Source organism: Coenobita brevimanus, chromosome 107 (assembly GCF_032717465.1).
Source record: "Coenobita brevimanus isolate Jiangsu-jjx chromosome 107, ASM3271746v2, whole genome shotgun sequence".
NCBI lineage: Eukaryota > Metazoa > Arthropoda > Malacostraca > Decapoda > Coenobitidae > Coenobita > Coenobita brevimanus.
Window position 1 is genome coordinate 26,397,702 of NC_137060.1, and position 23,063 is coordinate 26,420,764.

The 23,063-nt window shown below is 45.5% G+C and overlaps 1 protein-coding gene across 1 annotated transcript in view; it reads left to right on the forward strand.

Moving 5' to 3' along the window:
* The first annotated feature begins 3,358 nt into the window (after nt 1-3,358).
* Nucleotides 3,359-23,063, forward strand: part of Hasp (Hig-anchoring scaffold protein) — a 137,778-nt gene continuing 118,073 nt past the window's right edge. The window contains exons 1-2 of the mRNA XM_080285677.1: nt 3,359-3,453; nt 8,276-8,378. Of these exons, the coding sequence (XP_080141803.1) occupies nt 3,451-3,453; nt 8,276-8,378 (106 nt within the window). The 5' untranslated portion in view covers nt 3,359-3,450. The remainder of the gene's footprint in view (nt 3,454-8,275; nt 8,379-23,063) is intronic.

The window sequence follows — 23,063 nt, forward strand, 5'->3', positions numbered from 1 at the left end:
TTAAAGTGAAGAGAGTATGGCAATCCAGCAAAAACCTACACAGCGACTAACTATAATCTAACACAATCTAAACTGCCTCTACCTTTATGCTAAGTAAATCCTAAACTATTTCTGACTCTAATCTAACATTCTAACTAGATTCTAAGCTGCCAACACAAGCCCATGTTAATGCCATGAGAGAGAGAGAGAGAGAGAGAGAGAGAGAGAGAGAGAGAGAGAGAGACCACCTTAATGACAGCAATAACACCACGGTCATGGTAAAACACACACACACACACACACACACTAGTACAGTTCCCTCATGTCCTCCTCACAGCCTCAGTAAACACACACACACACACACACACACACACACTTTCTCTCTCTCTCTCTCAAAAAGTGGGAAAATTGGCATAATCTTGGCCAGACGTCCTTTATCCCCAAATACTTTCCAAACCCACGCCTACCTACACTTCTTATTTCCTTCACCTTTCCATCTTTTCCTTCTGTTCTCTCCCTCCTTCCTTCCTCATTCTTCTGTTCACCATTTCTCTTTCTCCCTTCTCCTTTTCCTCCTCTTCCCTATTTTTTCTTTCTGTCTCGTTACTTTACTTCCTCCATTTTTTTTTTTTTTTCGTTACTTTTCCCGCCTTTCTTCCTCCTTCACCCTCAGTCTCCTTCCACCCCCCCCCCTCTCTTATCCTCCCTCCTTCCTTCCTGTTCCCCCGCCCCTACCTCTTTCCCTCTTCCTTTCATTTCCTTCTCATCCTGTTCCCCCTCTCCCTCCCTCCCTTTCTCTCCCTCTCTCTCTCTCTCTCTCTCTCACAAAGGGCAAAGGGGCAGTAATATCGAAGTCACCCCCGCCAACTCTTACCCACATTTTCTTCATATCCCAATACTTTACCAACACACGCATACTTTCTCTCTCTCTCTCTCTCTCTAATTCATTTTGTACTCTTTCTCTCTCTCTCTCTCACACACACACTCTTTTTGTACTATCTCTCTCTCTCTCTCTCTCTCTCTCTCTCTCTCTCCTTATCCCAATACTTCGCCAGCATAAGCATTCTTCACTTCTTTTTTTTCTTCCACATTCTTGCTACTCCTTTTTCTTCCCTCCTTCTCCTTCATGTGTCTCCTCCTCATTCTTCCTCCTATCTTCCCTCATTCCCTCCCTCCTTACCTCTCCCCTCACTCCCTTCTTATCCTTCTTCCTCGCTCTCTCTCCTTCAGTCCTTCCCTTCCTTTCCTACGACTCGTCTCTAAATTTTCTTTTTTTTGCTTACTTCCTCCTTCCTTCTCTCTCTCCTTCTTACTCTTGTCTCCCTCTACATCCCTTCTCTATTCCTCCCCCTCTTCTCTCCCACTTCTTTCTCCTTTCCTTCTTGTTCTTCCTCCATGTCTTCTACTTCGTCAATTTCTACGCATCTCCCTTCCCGCTTTTGTCTAAATGATTATCCATCCCCCCTACCCCCGTCTCTCCTCCACTCCCCATTGCACTTTCCTCCATCTCTCCGCAACACTTTCCTTTATCTCTCCACCGCACTTTCTCTCCTCCATCTCTCCGCTACACTTTCCTTTATCTCTCCACCGCACTTTCTCTCCTCCATCTCTCCACTTTCCTCTCCAGTTCCCTCTTACCTCCGCTCCTCCTCCGCGTCCCTGGCTTCTTACCTGAAAGGAGTGAAAAGGAAATCGCATATTACAAAGATTCTGCTGCTACTTGTTAATGATACTCTTGTTTCTTCTTCCACCACAACCATTAAAAGCAACATGATTACTCCTACTACTACTACTACTACTACACGAAGAATAATCATAACTGCAGTAGTAATAGTAGTAGTAGTAGTAGTAGTGGCAGTAATAATAATAATAATAATAATAATAATAAGTAAAAAAAAAATAATAATAATATAAAAAATAACCACAGTAATTGGATAATAATACTAATACTAATAATAATAATAATAATAATAATAATAAATAATAATAATGCACCTGCTGCTCTTGTCCTTGCTTTCATCACCATCATCCTCATCACCATCATTTCCTCACAGATACACACACAAAAATCCCCCCAACCCCCCCCCTCCGTAAAATCATGCCCGTGACTCTACCCCCCATTAGAGTAATACTTAGAGCTTATCCCAACGAGGTCATTACCCTGCATCATTTCCACTGCATTACCCACCGCCATTACCCTCTTATCTAGCCACACAAAGACCCAGCCACTTACTTCTCTCATTTACCATATCATTAACCTCTGTTTTATCATTAACCATATCATTTACTTCCATTCTTGACACTAAGTTTATTGTTTATCATTTTAACTGTTTCCTAGCTCGTTTTTTATTGTTATTGCCATCATTATCGTTATTATCAGTAGCAGCAGCATCGTCATTATCATCGTCCCCATTATCAACAGCATTATCAGCCTAATTAACATCACCGCCATCACCATCATCATCAATGTCCAATCAGTAACATCACTGTCAACATCACCACCACCATCATCATCAATGTCTATCAGTAACATCACAACCACCACCATCAATGTCCAGTCAGTAACATCACTGTCAACATCACCGCCACCACCATCATCAATGTCCATTACTAACATCACTATCAACATCACCGCCATCATCTCCATCAGTAACATCACTATCAACATCACCACCACCACCATCATCAATGTCTATCAGTAACATCACAATCAACATCACCGCCACCAATGTCCATCAGTAACATCACTATTAACATCACCATCATCACTATTTTTCGAACCCAGTTTAACGAAGAATCAAGCCCAATTTACCGTGTTCTCTACTTTCCACCCATTTCCTCTAACCTAAATTTTTTCAACTTCCTTTTTTTTTTAAGTGACCATTTCTAATATATTTTTTCTCCATTTCCAGATACGTACACACACACTCTCTCTCTCTCTCTCTCTCTCTCTCTCTCTCATTTTTTCAGGCTTCTTACAATTACACTCTAACCATCATATTTTTTCCAGTTTTACCTGCCTATATCCAAACTCTCTCTCTCTCACAAGTTTACTGTCTTCTTACAACTATATTTTCTAACCATATTCTTTTTCCTTTTTTCTATACCTACAGACAAAGACACACACATACTCTTCCTTTCTCCCCCCCTCTTCTCTCTCCCTCCCTCCCTCTCTCTAACCCCCTTTTCTCTCCCTTTCCAGACTCCCGCGGGCACAAACTCTCCCTCAATCGCTTCCCCCGTTACTCCGACTATGGTGGCGACCTGCTTGAGGAGGCCGGGGGAGTCGGAGGCGCTGACGGAGGCACGGCTGGAGAAGGTGGAGGGACGGGAGGAGGCGGAGGAGGAGAGGGAGGGGTGGAGGGAAACATGGCGTACCTATCCGCGGACGAGGAGGTTAGAAGGACGTACTTAAACCCAAGGAACGCCCCATCAGACTCCTGTCCAAGGAACGAAGAGGCGATTGCTAGAATGGTGAGTGGATAGGGATGGTGAGTGGAAAGGGAGTGGATAGGGTTGGTGAAAGGAAAGGGAGTGGATAGGGATGGCGAGTGGAAAGAGAGTGGATAGGGAGTGCATAGGGATGGTGAGTGGATAGGGATGGTGAATGGAAAGGGAGTGGATAGGGATGGTGAGTGGAAAGGGAGTGGATAGGGATGGTGGGTGGATAGGAAGTGAATAGGGATGGTGAATGGATAGGGAGTGGATAGGGATGGTGGGTGGATAGGGAGTGGATAGGGATGGTGAGTGGAAAGGGAGTGGATAGGGGTGGTGGGTGGATAGGAAGTGAATAGGGATGGTGAATGGATAGGGAGTGCATAAGGATGGTGGGTGGATAGGGATGGTGAGTGGAAAGGGACTGGATAGGGATGGTGGGTGGATAGGGAGTCCATAGGGGAGGTGGAAGGATAGGGAGTGAATAGGAACGGTGAGTGGATAGGGAGGGTGAGTGGAAAGGGACTGGATAGGGATGGTGGGTGGATAGGGAGTGCATAGGGGTGGTGGAAGGATAGGGAGTGAATAGGGACGGTAAGTGGAAAGGGAGTGAATAGGGATGGTGAGTGGAAAGGGAGTGGATAGGGATGGTGAGAGGAAAGGGAGTGGAGAGGGATGGTGAGTGGATAAGGAGTGCATTGGGATGGTGAGTGGATGGGTATGGTGGGTCGATATGGATGGTGAGCGGATATAGATGAGTAGATAGGAAGGGCCTGAGGGATGAATGGAGGGATGGAATGGGTAGGAAGGGACTGAGATGGAGGGACATTTATAAGATTAACAGTGATAGCAGTTGAGGGATGTTTGTATACCCGGGTAGCTCCACCTCTCAGTTATATCAGGGCCACCGTGCGAAGGCGCCCTATCCAAGACTAGATGCAAGGATGGATGAACGAAAGGAAAGACGTAAAGGTGAACGGATGGAGAGAAAGATGGAAAAAACGAAAAGTAGAAAGAGGAAAAAATAAAAATAAAAATCGTCCCCACCTGTGAGTTAATTAACCCCTTCAGTACGACGATACCTGTTCTAATTTGCTAACCACCTGGAGTCTTAATTACCTCTCAAGATATAGGGATGACAATTTTAGCCTTTGGTTCATTCTTCCTTGCATAAAAAAATAAAAAAAAGAGTAAAGTCAAATCAACCTACACACAACTACACCTGGCCATCACCTGAGATAAATACAAAAAAACAGGTTAATGATCTTCGCCAGGTGATGATAAATGGACTATAGACAGGCCTAATTCACCTCAAGGAAAGCCTCTCGTGCTGAAGGGGTTAATAGGGTCCCTGGTGTTCTGGTATTATCGTTTCCATACCATCACACCGCTTTCCTGCCTCATTTCATTCCATTAACATTTTTTCGTCTCTTACCATCGTCCTGCTCCGGCTCAGATCACTCCTCCATTTACTCTTTTATTTCCGCTAATGTCCTTTATCCTCCTACGCTAATTCAGTTATTCCTTCATGCCTCTCTCTCTCTCTTTCTCCCTTATCGTTTCACCATGTCTACTTTTACTCAGGGTCTCACTTTTATTTGGTCTTTATTTCTTGTGTTTACTGTCTTTTTTTTTTATCCTTCTATTCCAGTTCTTTCACCTATTTATTTATTTATTTAGCTGTTTCTTCTTTTCTTTAATAAATCACTCATTTTTTTTTCCTTTATTGCCTATTTCCCTCTTTGTTGATTTCCTTATTCTTTTTTATTATCTTCTTCTGCAGGATTTATTGTTCTACACATACTCGCACTCTCTCTCTTTACTGTCTATCTTTTTATCTTCATTATCTATTTTATTATTATTATTGTTCTACACACAGTCTTATCCTCTGTTCATTATCTGTCTCCTCCTTTACTACTTCCGAACGTCCACTCCTTTATCCTTTTAACATCTTTATTTTTCTTTACTGGGTCTATTCTTTCCTCAGTGTTGCCTCTTCCCCCGTTTCACCATCCCTCTCTTTATTCTGTCTATTTTATTTTTACCCTGTTTTATCAACTTCCTTCTTGTTCTTCCCTTCCTGCCTCCCACGCCATTATTTCCTTTATTGTTTCCTGTCTTATCTCTCTCATTTATCTTCCTTCTTCTTGCCCCAGTTTTCTTCCATTTATCTTTTTTTTTTTTTTATAAGGTGTCTCTCATTTATCATCCTTCGCCTTCACCACTAATTTATCAATGTCAATTTTCTCTTCCACTCTCTCTCTCTGTCTGTCTGTCTCTCTCTCCCCCCTCCCCCCAGAAGAGAAAAACCCTCAGCTCCGATTTCACCCCTAACCTTCCCCTCTCTCCCTCCTCCCCCCCAGATCTCCCTCCTAATCCCCCTCCTTCCCTCCCCCAATATATTCCCTCGTTTCTCCCACTAAGGTAATCCCAGTCTCTTTCTTCCACTAATTCCTCTCATTGTTCCTTTTAATCTGGGCAGCTCCCTAACAAATCCTTAAGTCCCCCCTCCCACGTCTTCCTCTTCCCCCCCCCCTCTCATTTCCCTCCCTCCCTTCACTTCCCCTTCCTCTCCCCGCCATTACCCTTCTCCCACTTGATGGTAATATTCATTCTCTCTCTCTCCGTCTCTCTGTGGTGTGTGTGTGCATGTGTGTGTGTGTGTGTGTGTGTGTATATGTGTGTATGTGTGTGTATGTGTGTGTGTGTGTGTGTGTGTGTGTGTGTGTGTGTGTGTGTATGTGTGTGTGTATGTGTGTGTGTGTGTGTGTGTGTGTGTGTGTGTGTGTGTGTGTGTGTGTGTGTGTGTGTGTGTGTGTGTGTGTGTGTGTGTGACTGCTTTCCCATGCATACATCTATCCTATCATGTCTATCTTCCCAACCATTTGTCTGGCTCATTGTGTATGTGGGCGAGAGAAAACGTCTGTCTGTCTTCCTTGCAATCTATTTATCCTCCTCGTCTGTCTGTCTGTCTGCCTGTGTGTGTCCCTGTCCGGATGCTTTAATCAAATTTACTTAACCCTGGCATTCCATTACGCTTTGATCTCTCTCTCTCTCTCTCTCTCTCTCTCTCTTCTCTTTCAGTCATATCCTTAACTTCATCTTCTCTCTCTCTCTCTCTAGTTATCTTTTCTCTCTCCTCACGATATTATCCTTACGTCATCTTCTTTCTCTCTCTCTCCTATTCATCTTTCCCCTCATCTCTCTAGGTCATATCCTTAGCTTCACCTTCTATTCATCATTTCTCTCTCAATCATATCTTTAACTTCCTCTCTCTCTCTCTCTCTCTCTCTCTCTCCCCCCCCCCTCATCCTCCTTGCCCCATTCTCTCTCTCTGGCTAATTGCGAATCTCTAGTTATCTATTTATCTCCCTAAATCTCCGTAATTAACTCCCATCCTCCTCTCCTTCATTCATGCACATCCCTCCATCCCCTTCCTTCTCTCCCTCCCTCCATCCCTTTCCTCTTCCCTCTTTCTTTCCCTCCATCCCTTTCCTCTTCCCTCTTTCTTTCCCTCCATCCCTTTCCTCTTCCCTCTTTCTTTCCCTCCATCCCTTCCCTCTTTCTTTCCCTCCATCCCTTTCCTCTTCCCCCTTTCTTTCCCTCCATTCCTTCCCTCTATCTTCCTTCTCTCCCTCCATCCCTTTCCTCTTCCCTCCTTCTCTCCCTCCATTCCTTCCCTCTCCCTCCATCCCTTTCCTCTTCCCTCCCTCCATTCCTTCTCTCTTCCTTTCTTCTCCCTCCATCCCTTCCCTCTTCCCTCCCTCCATCCCTTTCCTCTTCCCTCCCTCCATCCCTTTCTCCGTCTCTCCTTCCCTGATTCACCTCTTCTTGTCATTCTCCTGATCATTTCTCTTCCTACTTCACGTCTGTCTGTCTGTCTCTCTTTCAACCTTTCTTTTTCTTCTTATAATGATTCCCTTTTCATCCTGTTCTCTCTCTCTCTCTCTCTCTCTCTCTCAAATCACCTCCCTGTCACCTGAGTACCTTCTTTTAAAATCCCCCCCCCCAGGATTTTCTCAGACCACCATATTTCTCTCTCTTTCTTCCCTTCCTCTTCCTCCTCCTTCTCTCTCTCTCTCTCTCTCTCTCTTATTTTCGTACCTCCTTCTTCTCTCTCCATATTTATTTTCTCCTTCTGACTCTCATTCTCTTTAATTTTTCACTTTCTCTTCCTCTTTCTTTCTTTTCCTTATTCAGATTTTCTTACTTGTCTTTCCTTTCTTCCTCTTCCCTCTCAATTCCTTCCTTTTTCTAGTTCATTTTTTCTTTCATTCTTTCTCAGTCTCTCCTTCTTCCATATATTTCTCTTCCATCTCTCTCTCTCTTCCCCATGTTCTCCCTCCTCCCTTGTTTTATCACCCTTCTATCTCCCCCTCTCTCACTCCCCCTTACTTTTTCTCTCTCCCCCCTACTTCTCTCTGTCTTGTATTTTCCCTACCTTTCTCTACCTTATCCCCCTCCCCAAATTTCTCTCCAGATTTCTTACTGTTTCTCTCCTGGTTTTTCTCTCCCTTCTGTTTGCCTTCTCTCCTTCTCCAGTTTCTCTCACTTTTCTTCTAGCACCCTCTCCTTCTTACCTCCTCCCCTCCCTACTTCTCTCTGTCTTATATTTTCCCTACTTTTCTCTACCTTCTCCTCCTCCCCAAATTTCTCTCCAGATTTCTTACTGTTTCTCTCCTGCTTTTTCTCTCCCTTCTGTTTGCCTTCTCTCCTTCTCCAGTTTCTCTCACTTTTCTTCTAGCACCCTCTCCCTCTCACCTCCTCCCCTCCCCTCAGCCGATTATTTCTTCCATTTCTCCACCATTCCCTCATTCACCACCACCACTTTCTCTCATCCTCTCCCTCCATCTCTCCACAGGGAAGGACGTGCCTGCGGAAATGCAACACTAATGCCGACTGTCTGAGCAGAAGGAAAGTCTGTCTCTGCGATGGCGTGTGTGGGCTCAGCTGCATCAAGCCTGGTAAATATGTCTATCAGGATGTCAATCTATCTATTCCTCTGTCTGCTTCTCTCTCTCCCTATCTATCTATTTATCTACCGTCTGAGCTGAAGGAGTCTGTCTATTTTTTCTTTCTCTCCGAATGCCTGTCTGCAAGTTATATCATTACCATCATCATCATCATTATTATTACCACCACCACCACCACCACCACAGTCATCAACATCATCACCACCACCACCACCACCACCACAGTCATCAACATCACCACCACCACCACCACAGTCATCAACATCACCACCACCACCACAGTCATCAACATCACCACCACCACAGTCATCAACATCACCACCACCACCACAGTCATCAACATCACCACCACCACCACAGTCATCAACATCACCACCACCACCACAGTCATCAACATCACCACCACCACCACAGTCATCAACATCACCACCACCACAGTCATCAACATCACCACCACCACCACCACCACAGTCATCAACATCAGCACCACCACAGTCATCAACATCACCAGCACCACCACAGTCATCAACATCAGCACCACCACCAGCACCACCACAGTCATCAACATCACCAGCACCACCACAGTCATCAGCATCACCACCACCACCACCACCACCACAGTCATCAACATCACCACCACCACCAGCACCACCACAATCATCAACATCACCACCACCACCACCACCACAGTCATCAACATCACCACCACCACCACAGTCATCAACATCACCACCACCACCACCACCACCACAGTCATCAACATCACCACCACCACCACCACCACCACCACAGTCATCAACATCAGCACCACCACCACCACCACCACCACAGTCATCAACATCACCACCACCACCGCAGTCATCAACATCATCACCACCACCGCAGTCATCAACATCATCACCACCACCACCACCACCACAGTCATCAACATCATCACCATCACCACCACAGTCATCAACATCACCACCACCACCACCACCACAGTCATCAACATCACCACCACCACCACCACCACCGCAGTCATCAACATCATCACCACCACCACCACCACCACCACAGTCATCAACACCACCACCACCACCACCACCACTGCAGTCATCAACATCACCACCACCACCACCACCACAGTCATCAACATCACCACCACCACCACCACCACCACCACAGTCATCAACATCACCACCACCACCACCACAGTCATCAACATCATCACCACCACCACAGACATCAACATCACCACCACAGTCATCAACATCACCACCACCACAGTCATCAACATCACCATCACCACAATCATCAACATCACCACCACAGTCATCAACTCACCACCACCTCCACTATCATCACCACCACCACCACCACCACCACCACTGTCATCAACACCACCCTCCTCCTTCTCATCATCACCCAAATTCACCTTCCCACACTAATACCTAAAATAGGAGGGGGGGGGGAATTGAGAGAAAGAAACAGGAGGACACAAAAGTATGAAAACTACACACAATCACACATTTGCACACCCTGTTGCTGCACACCTGACTGCCACAGATTGTAAAAAATATATATATCACTTTTTTTTTTTTTTCGACTTTTTTCCCCATCATTTTTTTTTTTTTTTGCATAATTTATTTGTCCGTCATCCTCCGTTTTTTTTGTTTTCCTTGTCAGTGTTGTTCGTGTCGCTTTTTTTATTTATTTATTTATTTAGTTATTCTTTATTTTTGCTGTCAGGTCACACAAAATTTCTGCCAATGTGAATTCTTTTTTTTTCTTTTTTTTTTTTCAAGTTACCCAGCGTTGAATTATATATATATATATATATATATATATATATATATATATATATATATATATATATATATATATATATATATATATATATATATATATATATATATATATCACTTATTTATAGCTACATAAGTATTTGTATATCTGTCTGTCTCAGTCAATCTATTTATGAATCTCTCTCTCTCTCAGTAATAATCTATCTATTTATGTAAACGATCAGTCTATGTATCTGTCTGATTACCTGTGGGCTTATCAGTCTATCTATCCATCCATCTATTTATCAATCCACCTCATTACCTGTATCCAACTCCCGCCCGATCCATTTCAGTCATTAATCACGGCGTAAAATGATATGACTATCTTTATCTGCCTGTCAATCCACCTGAGCCTCTCTCTTCATCTATCATACTCTCATTTTTTTATCGATCTAGCTCACAACGGTATCGGTTGGTTATCTATCACTGTCTAATTGTTATCTTTTATCGATTCTCCTATTAATCTTATCTCTTAGGGCGAAGTAGGATGATGATGATATATACCTTCCTTCTATCTATTTATCTATCCTTACTTATCCCTCTGGTCCATTCATCATTTATATCTATCCCACAACGCCTCTCTCTTATCTCTTTTATCTCCTGCCCTTATCTGCCCAGCCATCTACATCTGTAATTCCCGTCACTATCTTCCCTACACCAATAGATAGTCCTTTTATCTATCTACCTCCCTATCTACACCCCTCCTCTTATCTCTCGCCGCCATCCCAGAGGTCAAAGGTCATCAGGGTAAAATGAAAAGACGATTTTAAAATATGCGTAAGAGTATGCCGTGCAAAGTTGTAAAAAAAAACTCTACGGTCAAAGCCAGCCATGTTTCGCTTACAAATTTCTCGTGTGTGTGTGTGTGTGTGTGTGTGTGTGTGTGTGTGTTTTTTAGTGGCTGTTTCTTTTATTTTATTTTATTTTTTTCTTAAGTGGCCTCAATTTTTTTTTCTCTCTCTCTCTTCATTTATATGCATCACTCCATCCACATATTCATCAGTTCCGCGATCTATAACATGCTTAGTCGCTCATTTATTTACTTAATCTCACCCATTACTCTCTCTCTCTCACGGTTCCTCTACTCCCACACACTACCCCCCTCCCTCCCTCCTACTCTCTCTCTCTCTCTCTCTCTCTCTCTCCAAATTCCTCTACCCCCTTACCCCTTCCTTGTGCCTTCCCCTCCATTCTGCATTTTCTCCCTACCTCATTCCTCTTCTCTCCCCCTTCTTATCTGTTCTCTCCCCATCCTTCTCTACCTTCTACCCTCCCTCCCTACCTTATCCCTCTTCACTCCCCCATGTTACCTCCCCCCCCCTCCCTCCAGGCTCATTCATTACCTTCATCCCTGTCAAACTAATCCCTCTCCCCTCCCTATAATTCTTCCTATCTTTTTTTCTCCCTCCATTCTCGTCTCTTTCCTCCCTCCATTCTCTCTCTCTCTCTCTCTCTCCCTCCCATTTTCCTTCATGACAACCAACTTTCTTCCTAGTTCTAACCTTTCCTCCCTCCCTCAATCCCACCCACTCCCTTACTTCCTCCTCCCTCTCTTTCCTTCCTACTTCCTCTCCAATTCTAACTTAACATCTCATTCTTCCTCACTCCTCCTTCTCTACCTCCTAAAATCTCTCCAATCTAACTTCTCCTCCCTCATTCCTACACCCCTCCTCCCCAACACCCTCCCTGTTCCTCCTCCTCATCCTACCTCACCCCTACACCTCCTTCTTCCCGTCACCTTTCCTCCTCCTCTTCAACTCCTTCCCTCTCCTCCTCTTCCTCCTCCCCCACCTCTCCTCCTCTTCGTCGCTTTGTCACCAACACCTCAGCACCTCCTACCTTACTCTTATTCTTCCCTCCCTCCCCCCATTCTCCCTCCCTCCATCTTCCATCTCTCTCTTCTCCCTCCCTCATCATCCATCTCTCTCTTCTCGATCCCTCCATCCTTCTCCCTTCATTTTTCATCTCTCTTCTCTCCATCCCTCCTTCACCCTCCATTTTCCATCTCTGTCTTCCAGCCCTCCCTTAATCTCCCTTTTCTCCGTCCCCCCATCCTTCTCCCCCCATTCTCTATTTCTCCCTCCCTCCTCCTCCTTCCATTCTCCATCACTCCATCCACCCTCCACTCTCATCTCCAACCCTCCTCCGTCTCTCTCCTCTCCACCCATCCTCCATCTCTCTCCTCTCCATCTCTCTGTTTTAGTTTTTTCATCTCTTCTGCCTTTATTTCATTTTTTTCTACATATATTCGTTCACCAAAAAAATGACTCTCTACTCTTCATACTTTATCTTTTCCATCTACTTTCTCTCCCTTTCCCTCTTTCTCTCCCTCCCCCTCCTCATCCCCACCACTGTACAACACAACTCTTCACCGTTTCCTTCCCTCCCTCCATTTCTCCCCCTTCCTTCTCTCCCTCCCCCTCCTCACCCCCACCACTGTACAACACAACTCTTCGCCTTTTCCTTCCCTCCCTCCATCCCTCCTCCGGTCCCTCCCTCCTTCTCTCCCTCCCTCCTCTCCCTACGCGTCACCTTTAACACGTTCAATATACACGGGAACAGGATTTTCATAAAGTTTCCTCCGTTTGAGTTAAAATATCTCACTGAAGCCAATCTCGCAGGGAGGGGGAAAAAAGGGAGGGAGGGAGGGAAGGTGGAGGGGTGGAGGGAAAGTGGCAGAGGACAGACAGACATACGCACACGCAATGGGTAAAAGGCGGAGATTGGAAGAAATGTATGGAGAAAAAAGATTGAGAGAGAGAGAGAGAGAGAGAGAGAGAGATGAAGGAAGGCGGAGGGAGATGAGAGGCAAGGAAAGAAGTAAAAAAAAATCTTAGGAGAGGGATAAGAAAAGGGAAAAGGCTTGGAGATGAAAGAATATTAGAAAACGAAGGAGGGAGGGAGGGAGGGAGGGAGGGAAGGAGGGAAGGAGAGAGACGGGGAGAAATGAAGGAAGAGAAGGGAGGCATGGAGAGGAGAGGAAAGGGAGGAGAAGAAATGAAATGAAAGGAAGAATGAAATGATGGAATAAAGGAGGGAGAGAGACGAGGAAATGAGGGGGGGGGGAAGGAGAATAAGGAGTACAGAGGAAGGGAGAGAAAGATATGAGGAAGAAATGAAGGAAGGGAAAGTAGAAAGGGGGTGGTGAAGGAGAGCAGGAAGGAAGGAAGGACCGAGAGAGAGAGAGAGGAGGGGGGAAGAAGGGAGGGAGGAAGGGCTAAGGGAGAGGGGAAAGAAGGGGAAGGAGGGAGTGAGGGATGGAAAGGAGGACTGATAAAGAGGGGAAGGAGGGGAAAAGAGAGAAGTGAGGGGGTGATAAAGAGGGGAAGGAGGGGAAAAGAGAGAAGTGAGGGGGTGATAATGAGGGGAGAAAGAGTGAGGGGAGAGCCAGGTGTATCAAATAGCCAAAGAGGTACAAGGAAATTTCAAAAGAGGGGAAATCTGAATAAAAGAGGGGAAATACTGAGGGGAGGCAAAGAATACTGACTCTGTATCATGCACTCTATAAAAAATGTCTCCAATATCTTCTCTCCCTCCCTCCCTTCCTTCCTCCATCTCTCTCATAATTTTTCTCTCCCCCCTTCTACACCCCTTACCTCCCTCCCTATCTCCCCTCCCACCCCCCTTCCTTCTCCAGTTTCCTCCCTCCCCCCATCCCTCCCAGTCTGACCTCTCCCCGGTTTTTTCCTCCTCTCCTTCCTTCCTTTTTTTCCTTCCTCCAGATTGCTTTCCCTTTCTTCTCTTTCTCTCTCTCTCTCTCTCTCTCTATTGCTTCTTTCAACTTCTTTTTTCTCTTCCTGTTTGATCTTTTACCTCCTGTTTTGTGTGTGTGTGTGTGTGTGTGTGTGTGTGTGTGTGTGTGTGTGTGTGTGTGTGTGTGCGTGCGTGTTATTTTCTTCCTTATTTACTATTCCTTTCTCCTCTCATTTTCACTACAATAATTCATTTCCCTTCATTTCTGTCTCCTACAGCCTCATTTCTCTTCTTCCCTCCATATTTGCCTCCATAAACTATCCTCTCTCTCTCCCTTCCTCTTCCTGCTTGGTCACTTTCCTCCCAGCTGTTTCCCTCCCTCCCTCCCTGCCTCTCAAAAATACCTTCCTCTCTCTCTCTTTATCTAGTCTCTCCCTCCCTCTCTCCCTGACCTCTCTCACAATACCTCCTCTCTCTCTCTCCATCTTATTTTTATCAAACATCTTATCTCTCTTTCTTTACCAAATCTTGTCCTTTTATCATTCCTTCTTCCTTTCTTGTGTTCCATCCAGGTTCTCTCTTTAATTCGCTTTCCTCTTTTTTCATGTTTTCTATTTCCTCCTTCTCAAATTTTACTCTCTCTCTCTCTTTCTCTCTCTTCTTTTTTCTCTCTTTATACAGTTTTATTTTCTATCTTTCATCCTCTTCTTATACTTTCATCTATCTCTTTTTTTTTTCTTTATCATATGGTCTCAGTATTTTCCTCAATATTTCCTCTTTCTTCTTTTTCGTACTGACCTACTTATCCACTCCTCTCCTCCCTCCTTCCTTCCATACGTCCCTCCTTCCCTCCCTTCCTCCTTCCATACCCCTCTCCATTCCTCCCTTCCTTCCAAGCTTCCCCCATCCTTCCCTCCCTTCCTTGGTCTTTCTTTCCCTTCCCTCATATTTCCCTCCTTCCTTTATCCTTCCCACTCCTCCTCCATCCTTTCTCCATCCTTCCCTACCCCCCTTACCTCACTCCATCCTACCTTATTATCTTTCCTCTCTCCTGAACTTCTTCCTTCTTTCTCCACCTTCCTTCCTCCTTCCCTATTTTCCTCCCTCCCTCCCTCCATACTTTCTTTACTCCCTCCCTCCTCCTATATTTTCTTTTCTCCATCCCTACTCCACTATTTTCTCTCCTCCTTCCCTGCTCCCCAACTTCCTTCCTTCCCTCTCTTCTCTCCTATTTTCTCGACTCCCCTCCTTTTCTCCTGCCTTCTTTCCTCCCTCCCTCCCTCCCTATGTTGCTCCTTCGCCCTTTGTGATGGAGGAGCAAAGGGCAACTCTCAAACTCGACACAATCTCGACAAAAAGTGCCGGATGTCCAAATATCGGTGGACATTGTTGTGGCAGGTGAGAGGTGGAGGGAAGTGGAGGAGGAGGGAAGTGGATGGAGGTGGAGGAGGAGGGAAGTGGAGGAGGAGGTGGAGGAGAAAGTGAAGGAGGAGGGAGGTGGATGGAGGTGGAGGAGGAGGTGAATGAGGAGAGAAGTGAATGGAGGTGAAGGAGAAGGTGAAGGAGGAGAAAGGTGGATGGAGTTGGAGGAGAAGGTGGATGAGGAGGGAAGTGGATAGAGGCGGAGAAGGAAGTGAAGGAGGAAGGAAGTGGATGGAGATGGAGGAGGTGAATGAGGAGGGAAGTGGATAGAGGTGGAGGAGGAGGGAAGTGGATGGAGGTGGAGGAGGAGCAGGAGGAGGGAAGTGGATGGAGGCGGAGGAGGAGGTGACGAAGGAGGGAAGTGGATGAAGGTGGTGGAGGAGGTGAATAAGGAGGGAAATGGAGGAGGTGGAGGAGGAGGGAAGTGGAGGAAGAAGAGCATGAAAGTGGAGGATAAGAATGGTGAAGAAGGTGGAGGAGGAGGGAAGTGGGAGAGGGAGGTGGAGGAGGGGGAGGAGGGAAGTGGAGGTGGAGGAGGATGGAGGATGAGGCTGGATGTATCAGAGAAGGAAATACTGGGGGTTAGATATCAGGAGGGGAGGAAATAGGAAGAATAGGAAGGAAAATGAATATAAGGAGTGAGAACTGAAACACAGAAGAGAGGAATAGGAAGAAAGGTAAGGAAATAAGGTGCATGGAAGAAGAAAAGGAAAGATGACAGAAATAAAATAAAGAAAAAATAAAGAAAGAAGGAATGAGAAAAAAAGAGAGAAAGAGAAAGGAAAGATGATAAGAGTGAATTAGAGAAAGATGACCAAAAAGGAAAATAATCTATCTATCTATAGCCCGACGCCCTAATCCCGCAAAGGGTGGCCGCAGACAAAACGCCTCCAAGTCACTCTGTCACCCACCATTTGACTCCCCTCCCCCCAACTCACCCCCCCCTCCCTCATATACCTCTCAACTCCATCCCTCCACCTCATCCTCGGTCTACCCCTCCCTCTCCCTCCCTCCACCTCACCTACATACACCCTCTTAGTCAGTCTTTCATTCTCCATTCTCTTCACATGTCCAAACCACCTCAGTGTATTTCTCTTAATCTTCTCAACCACATCCACATCTACCCCACAACGTTCCTTCACTTCTTCATTCGTCAACCTGTCCCTCCACGTCACTCCACATGCTCCTCTCAAGTAACTCATTTCCACTGCTCTCACTCTTGACTTATTCCCCTCTTGCAAGGTCCACGCCTCGCTTCCATACGTCAGGGTAGGGATCACAATACCATCATGCAGTGACTTCTTAACTTCCATACTCACCTCCCTATTTCTCATCACTGCTTTCAGTGTACCAACAACCTTCCTTCCCTGCTGTACCTTTTCACGTACTTCATCCCCCAAAGTTCCATCCTTACTCATCACACTACCCAAGTACTTGAATGCACTCACATTCTCCATATCCTCACCATCCAACCTCACTGCACACTCTGTGACTTCATTCCTCTCAAACACCATAACTTTACTTTTGTTTACATTAACTTTCAGCTTCCTCCTCCTACACACTGTCCTAAATTCATTCACCAAACTTTGCAACTCCCATTCATCTTCACTCAACAATACTGTATCATCAGCAAACAGCAACACAGGAAGCTTCCAAATCTCACCCTCATTCATTAGGGCCAGCCCCACATCCACTGCCCTACCTTGCACCTCCTTTACAACCCCATCCATATACATATTAAACAGCCATGGAGACATCACACACCCCTGTTTCAGTCCCACATTGAGATCAAAGAACTCACTCAGCTCACCATCCACTCGCACCGTAGCCCTAGCTCCCTCGTACATACTCTTCACAGCACTCAACAATTTCCCCTCCACTCCATATATTCTTAATACCTTCCACATACCTTGCCTATCAATTCTCTCATAAGCTTTCTCCAAGTCCATGAAGGCAGCATACACATTCCTTCCCTTCTCTAGATACTTCTCCACTAAACATCTTAGAACAAATATCTGATCTACACACCCTTTTCCCTTCCTAAATCCCCCTTGTTCTTCTCCAACTAGCTCTTCTGTCATATGCCTAACCCTATCAATGAGTATTCTACCATATATTTTACCAGTCACACTAAGAAGGCAAATACCCCTGTGGTTACCACATACTTCTCTCTCCCCTTTTCCTTTGTACAGAGGAACAATTATACCTGATTTCCAGTCCTCTGGAACCCTTCCCTCTTCCCAAGCCAATCTACACAACTTCCATATCCACTCCACAACAATCTCACCCCCATACCTAAGCATCTCACCATACACTCCATCAATTCCTGGGGCCTTTCCCAGCTTAATCTTCTTCATCGCTTCCACTACTTCCGACCTACTGATCTCTTCCTCCCTCCTCTCATCTCTTCTTCTCCCAGCCATTCCCCAACCACTTATACTCACACTGCTCTCACTCTCTACATTCAACAAATCCTCAAAGTGCTCCTTCCATCTCCTCAATTTCTCTCTCTTCTCCACCAAAAATCTATTATTCCTCTCTTTCACTCCCCTATTACTTCCCCTTTCACACTGCCTTACTTTCTTTACCTCCTTCCAAAACAATTTCTTACTCTCCCTCCATTTCACACTCAGATTCCTCTCAAACTCTTCATCCACTTTCTTCTTACTCTCCTTCACCAGTCTCTTAACCTCCCTTCTCCTGCTCACATATACCTCTCTCTTCTCTCTCTCATCTTCTCCCCTACCTCTACTCGCCAACCATTCACCATATGCCTTCTTCTTTTGTTTCACAGCTCGTTTCACCTCATCATTCCACCATGCTGTCCCTTGCACACCCTTGCATCTCCTCCTCACTCCACAAACCGCCTCACATGCTGCACCTATCTCTTCCGTGAATATCTTACATACGTCTTCCACCCCTTCCATCTGCTCTAGCTCATACCTTCCCAATCTTTCTTCCACTATGCTCTTATACTCTGTCATTTTCTCACTATCTTGCAATTTCTCCACTCTTCTCACAGGAGCTGCTTCCTCCTGTCTTCCCCTTCGCCTCCTTAACCACTTTCTTTGCATCTTTACCTTGGCCATCACTAAGTGATGGTCTGAGACTCCATTCCCCCACCCTCTCCACACTCTTGCATCCAACACTTGTCTTCTCATTCGCTCATCCACACACACGTAGTCTATCATTGCCTTTCGTTCAACAAGTTCACCATCCATCCTCCTCATTACTCTCCATGTATACCGGTGGATCATCGTATGACGAAAGTAGGTGTTGGCTATTGCCAACCCCTTACCAGCACAGATGTCCACCAAAGCACTACCATTCCCATCTACTTCAGCTGGCACACCCCACTGACCAACCACTCCATCCACTCGTACATTCCCAACTTTGCCATTCATGTCTCCAATTAACAGCACTCTCCCGCTCCTCTCAAACTTGTCCATACATGCTTCTACTCTCGCCCAAAACTCATCTTTCACTCTTGCCACTCGATCCTCTGTTGGAGCATACACACATACAATCGCCCATGCTTGTATACCTACTTTCATCCTCACCCATACAATCCTTGCACCCACTGTTCCATACTCTCTTATATTCTCCTTCCACTTCTTGCTTATCATCAGACATACTCCCTCTCTTGCCCTCTCATTCTCACTGACTCCCGCACATATACCTACACTATATTCCCATTCTCTCACCCTTTCACCTTTCCATTTAGTTTCAGTCAATCCACATATATCCACTTTTGCATCCTCAAGCACCTGAACAATCTCTCTCTCTTTCACTTCATCATTCACTCCTCTCACATTCCATGTTCCCACCCTAAGAAGGAATGATAGGGGAGAAAAAAAATGAGGAAAAAGGAAAGATGACAGTAACGAAGAGCTAAACAAGACCGACAGAGAAAAATAAAGGCTGAAGGGAAAGAGATGAGAAAGAAGGGCGACAGACGTGAACAAAGGGAAACAGGAAAATGAGAGAGAGAGAGAGAGAGAGAGGGAGGGGGATACGGAGAGAAATGGAAAGTAAGTCAGCGATGGACGAGGGAAAAAAAAAAATAGGAAGGAAAAAAGTTAATTCGGTGAAGGAGGGAAAAATGCAGATGCGAAAAATGAGAAAGGTAGGGAGGAGGAGGAGGAGGAGGAGGAGGAGGAGAGGCTTGTTATATAAAGGAGTAGCAGAGAGAGTGGAGGAAAGGAGAGGGAGAAAAAAAAAGAAAGAATAGGTAAGGGAGAGAAGGAAGGAAGGAAGAAAAGGAGAGGGGAAGAAGAAGGAATTGAGGAAGAGAGGGAGAGAAGGAGGGAAACTGGAGGATCAGGAAAGGGAGGAGAGAGGGAGGGAGGGAGGGAGGGAGGGAAGCAATGGGATAAGACTGAAGGAAAACAGGATAAAGATAAGACAGTTAGAAGGAAGGGAGGAAGGAAGGATGGAAGAGAGGGAGAGAGGCCGGGAAGTGAGATAAAGTGAGAAAGAAAGCGAGTGAGGAGGGAAGAAGAAAGGGGAGGAGAGAATAACGCAGAGAGGGTGGGAAGGAAAAAAGGGAAGGAAAAATGAAAGAGAGAGAGAGAGAGAGAGGTAAAAGTAATCGCGAGGGACAGAAGAAAGGAGAGAAAGAATGCAGAATGGGTAAATGTGAAGGAAGGGAGGGAGGGAGGGAGGAAGGAGGGGGGATAAAAGGATGGAGGAAGACAAGGAAGAGAAAGAGAAAAAGGGAGAGAAGAATAAAGATAGGAGAGAAAAAAATAATAGTAATAAGGGAGGGAGAGGATAAGGGAGATAGGCATGGAAGGAAGGATAAAGCAGAGGAAAAGGAAGGGATGGAGGGAGGGGGGAGGAGGAAATAAGATAAGTGGTGAAGGGGAAGAAGGGAGGAAAGGACGGAGAAAGGAGATGAAAGGAAGGAGGAAGCGAGAGAGAAGAAATGAAAGTGAAAATGTGGCAGCGAGGGAAAAAGGAGGGAGTGAGGGAGAAGAAAAAGGAGATAAAGGGGGAGGGAGGGAGGGAGGGAGGGAGGGAGGGAGGTAATATCGGTGTGTGAAGGTCAGGCGGGAAAAGATTCAGATACTCCTTTCTTGGAATTATTGGATGCAGTGTGGTACCTCTCCTCCCTCCCTCTTTCTCTCCCTCCTTCCCCCCTCCCTCCCTCCCTCTCCCCTCTCCCTCATGTGCTTCTCCTCTGTTCCTTCCATATCCTCCCTCTCCCTTCTCACTCCATCGTCTCTCTTCCAACCCACTTTCCTCTCCTTCCATTCCCTCTCTCTCCCTCTCCAACTCTCTTTTTCTCTCACTCTTTATCACGTCTCTTCCTCTCTTTCCCCTTAGCATTAAAAGCGCCTCCACTCCCTCCCCCTCTCTCTATCTACCAACCTGTCTATCTATCTATCAGTCTATTTACCTGTCTATCTATCTGTCGGTCACTAATACGAAAACTATTATCATTATAAAAAACTCATTATACCCATCATCACTATCATCATAAAACAATCACAACTCATCATCACTATCATCATCATCATCATAAAAAACTCATTACACCCATCATCACTATCATCATAAAACAATCACCATTCACCATCACTATCATCATCATCATCATCAAAAGTCACTATCATCATCACAAAAAAATCATTATACTCATCATCAACATCATCATCATCGCTATCATCATAAAAACTCACTACACTCATCATCATCAGGTCCTCAACACACCTATTACCTCCCTCGTTACATCACCCGCCTAACCATCGCTCAGGCTGCCTTAACGACCCTCGCCAGCCCAATTAAGGTCAAATAACTATGCAAATGAGGCGTCGTGTCGTGGGGAAATGGGTGTTTGATTAACTACCGAGGATGCCACTAATCACTGCCCATCATCAACATCATCATCACCACCACGAAAAGCATATTCATTAATTAACACAGGTAATTGTAATATATGTATCATCACTGACATCTATATCAACAATTATTATAGCACTTTATCAACTCTTGCTATGATCACAGTATCTAACAACAGTCGTACACACTATTCCATGTCTTCATCCATACCCTTACGTTGATCCCATCCACACCACACCACACCACACCACACCACACCACATCACACCTCCACATTCATATTCTACGAACTCATATTTTCTACAGTCACCATTAACATCATTCATCACCACATCCATACCCCTGTCCCCTCACTTCCCTCCCCCACCACCACACCACGCCACAGCACCAGATCCAGACCTCTACCACCTCATATCCCCACTACCACATCCACACCACATCATACCACCACATCCATACTCTCACAGACACACCTCGCCCCCATCACCACACCACACCACACCCCTCACCTCCCAGCCCATACCCCCAGCTGGTCAGTGTAATATATGCAGTTATTTACCAAGGCAGCTGAGACGAACGTATACCTGAAGAGGGACAGCATTCCAGTATGTATTAAATCTGATATATGACCCAGGAGTGGATGGCAGGCATGGAGACAAGATGGCAGGAGGTGGAGGGAAGGTGGAGAGACGAGGGAAGGATACAAGAGAAGGATGGAAGGTGGAGGGAAGGATGAGGGGTGGAGGAAGGTAGAGGGAAGGATGGAAGACGAAGGGAGGATGGAAAGTGGAGGGAAGGGTGGAAGGTGAAAGATAGAGGGAAGGATGGAAGGTAGAAGGAAGGATGAAGACAGACGGATGGAGGGAAGGGATGGAAGTAGGATGGAAGAAGGAAGGAAAGGGTGACAATAGAATAAAGTAGCAGGTAAGGAAATGAAAGTATAATAAAGAACGAAGAGGATATAAGTAGACAGACTGAGGACACAGGTATAATTAGGCAGATTAGACGAAGAGGTAGGCATTAAGAAGAGGATTTAAGAAAGCAGGTAGGAAGGCAGGTGTCAGACAGGTAAAAAGAATAGGTAAGCGGGGAGGAAGGTAAAGGAAAGGGTGAAAAGATAGGTATGGAGTTAAACATGATACATTAAGGTAGGCAAGAAGGGAGGGTGAAATAGGGAGAGGGAACAGCTAGGTAGGGGAGAGAGAGAGAGAGGGGGGGAGGTGAAACACTAACTAGGTAGGTGGGTAGTGAGAGGATGTGGGTAAATAGGTAGGTAGGTAAGAAGGATGAAGGTAAGTTAACGAGGCATGGGAGATGAGAGTGAAGTTGAAATGGACTGTGAGGCAGGATAACAGGGAGGCAGGTAGGTAGGTGGGTAGGCAGGCAAAAATGAAATAAGCCTGAGATGAGATGAAAGCAGTTTGAGATGAGTTCCAGGCAGCGAGAGAGGCAGAGAATGAGGCAGGCAGGCAGGCAGGGAGGAAGGTAGGTAGGCAGGCATGTAAACAGGTAGGTAGGTAAGTAGGTATGCAGTACAGGCAAGAAGGCAGGAAGGCATCAAATCAGGAAGATAGATCAGGTTGACTTAATTAGAAAATGAGAGGGAAATGAGAAGGAAAATGTGAAATGAAGGACTAGGAGAGAGAGAGAGAGAGAGAGAGAGAGAGAGAGAGAGAGAGAGAGAGAGAGAGAATAGACAGGATGATAGATAGGAAAGGAGGGCAATAATGGGAGAGAAAAGTAGATAAACACGTAGACGGAGTAGTGATAGACAGATAGACTGTGGAGGAAGACAGATGCAGACAGATAGAAAGGATGTAGACAGGAATTAGGCAGCGTGGAGAAAGACAGAATGGAGGAAGACAGAGATTTAGACAGAAAGACAGACAGT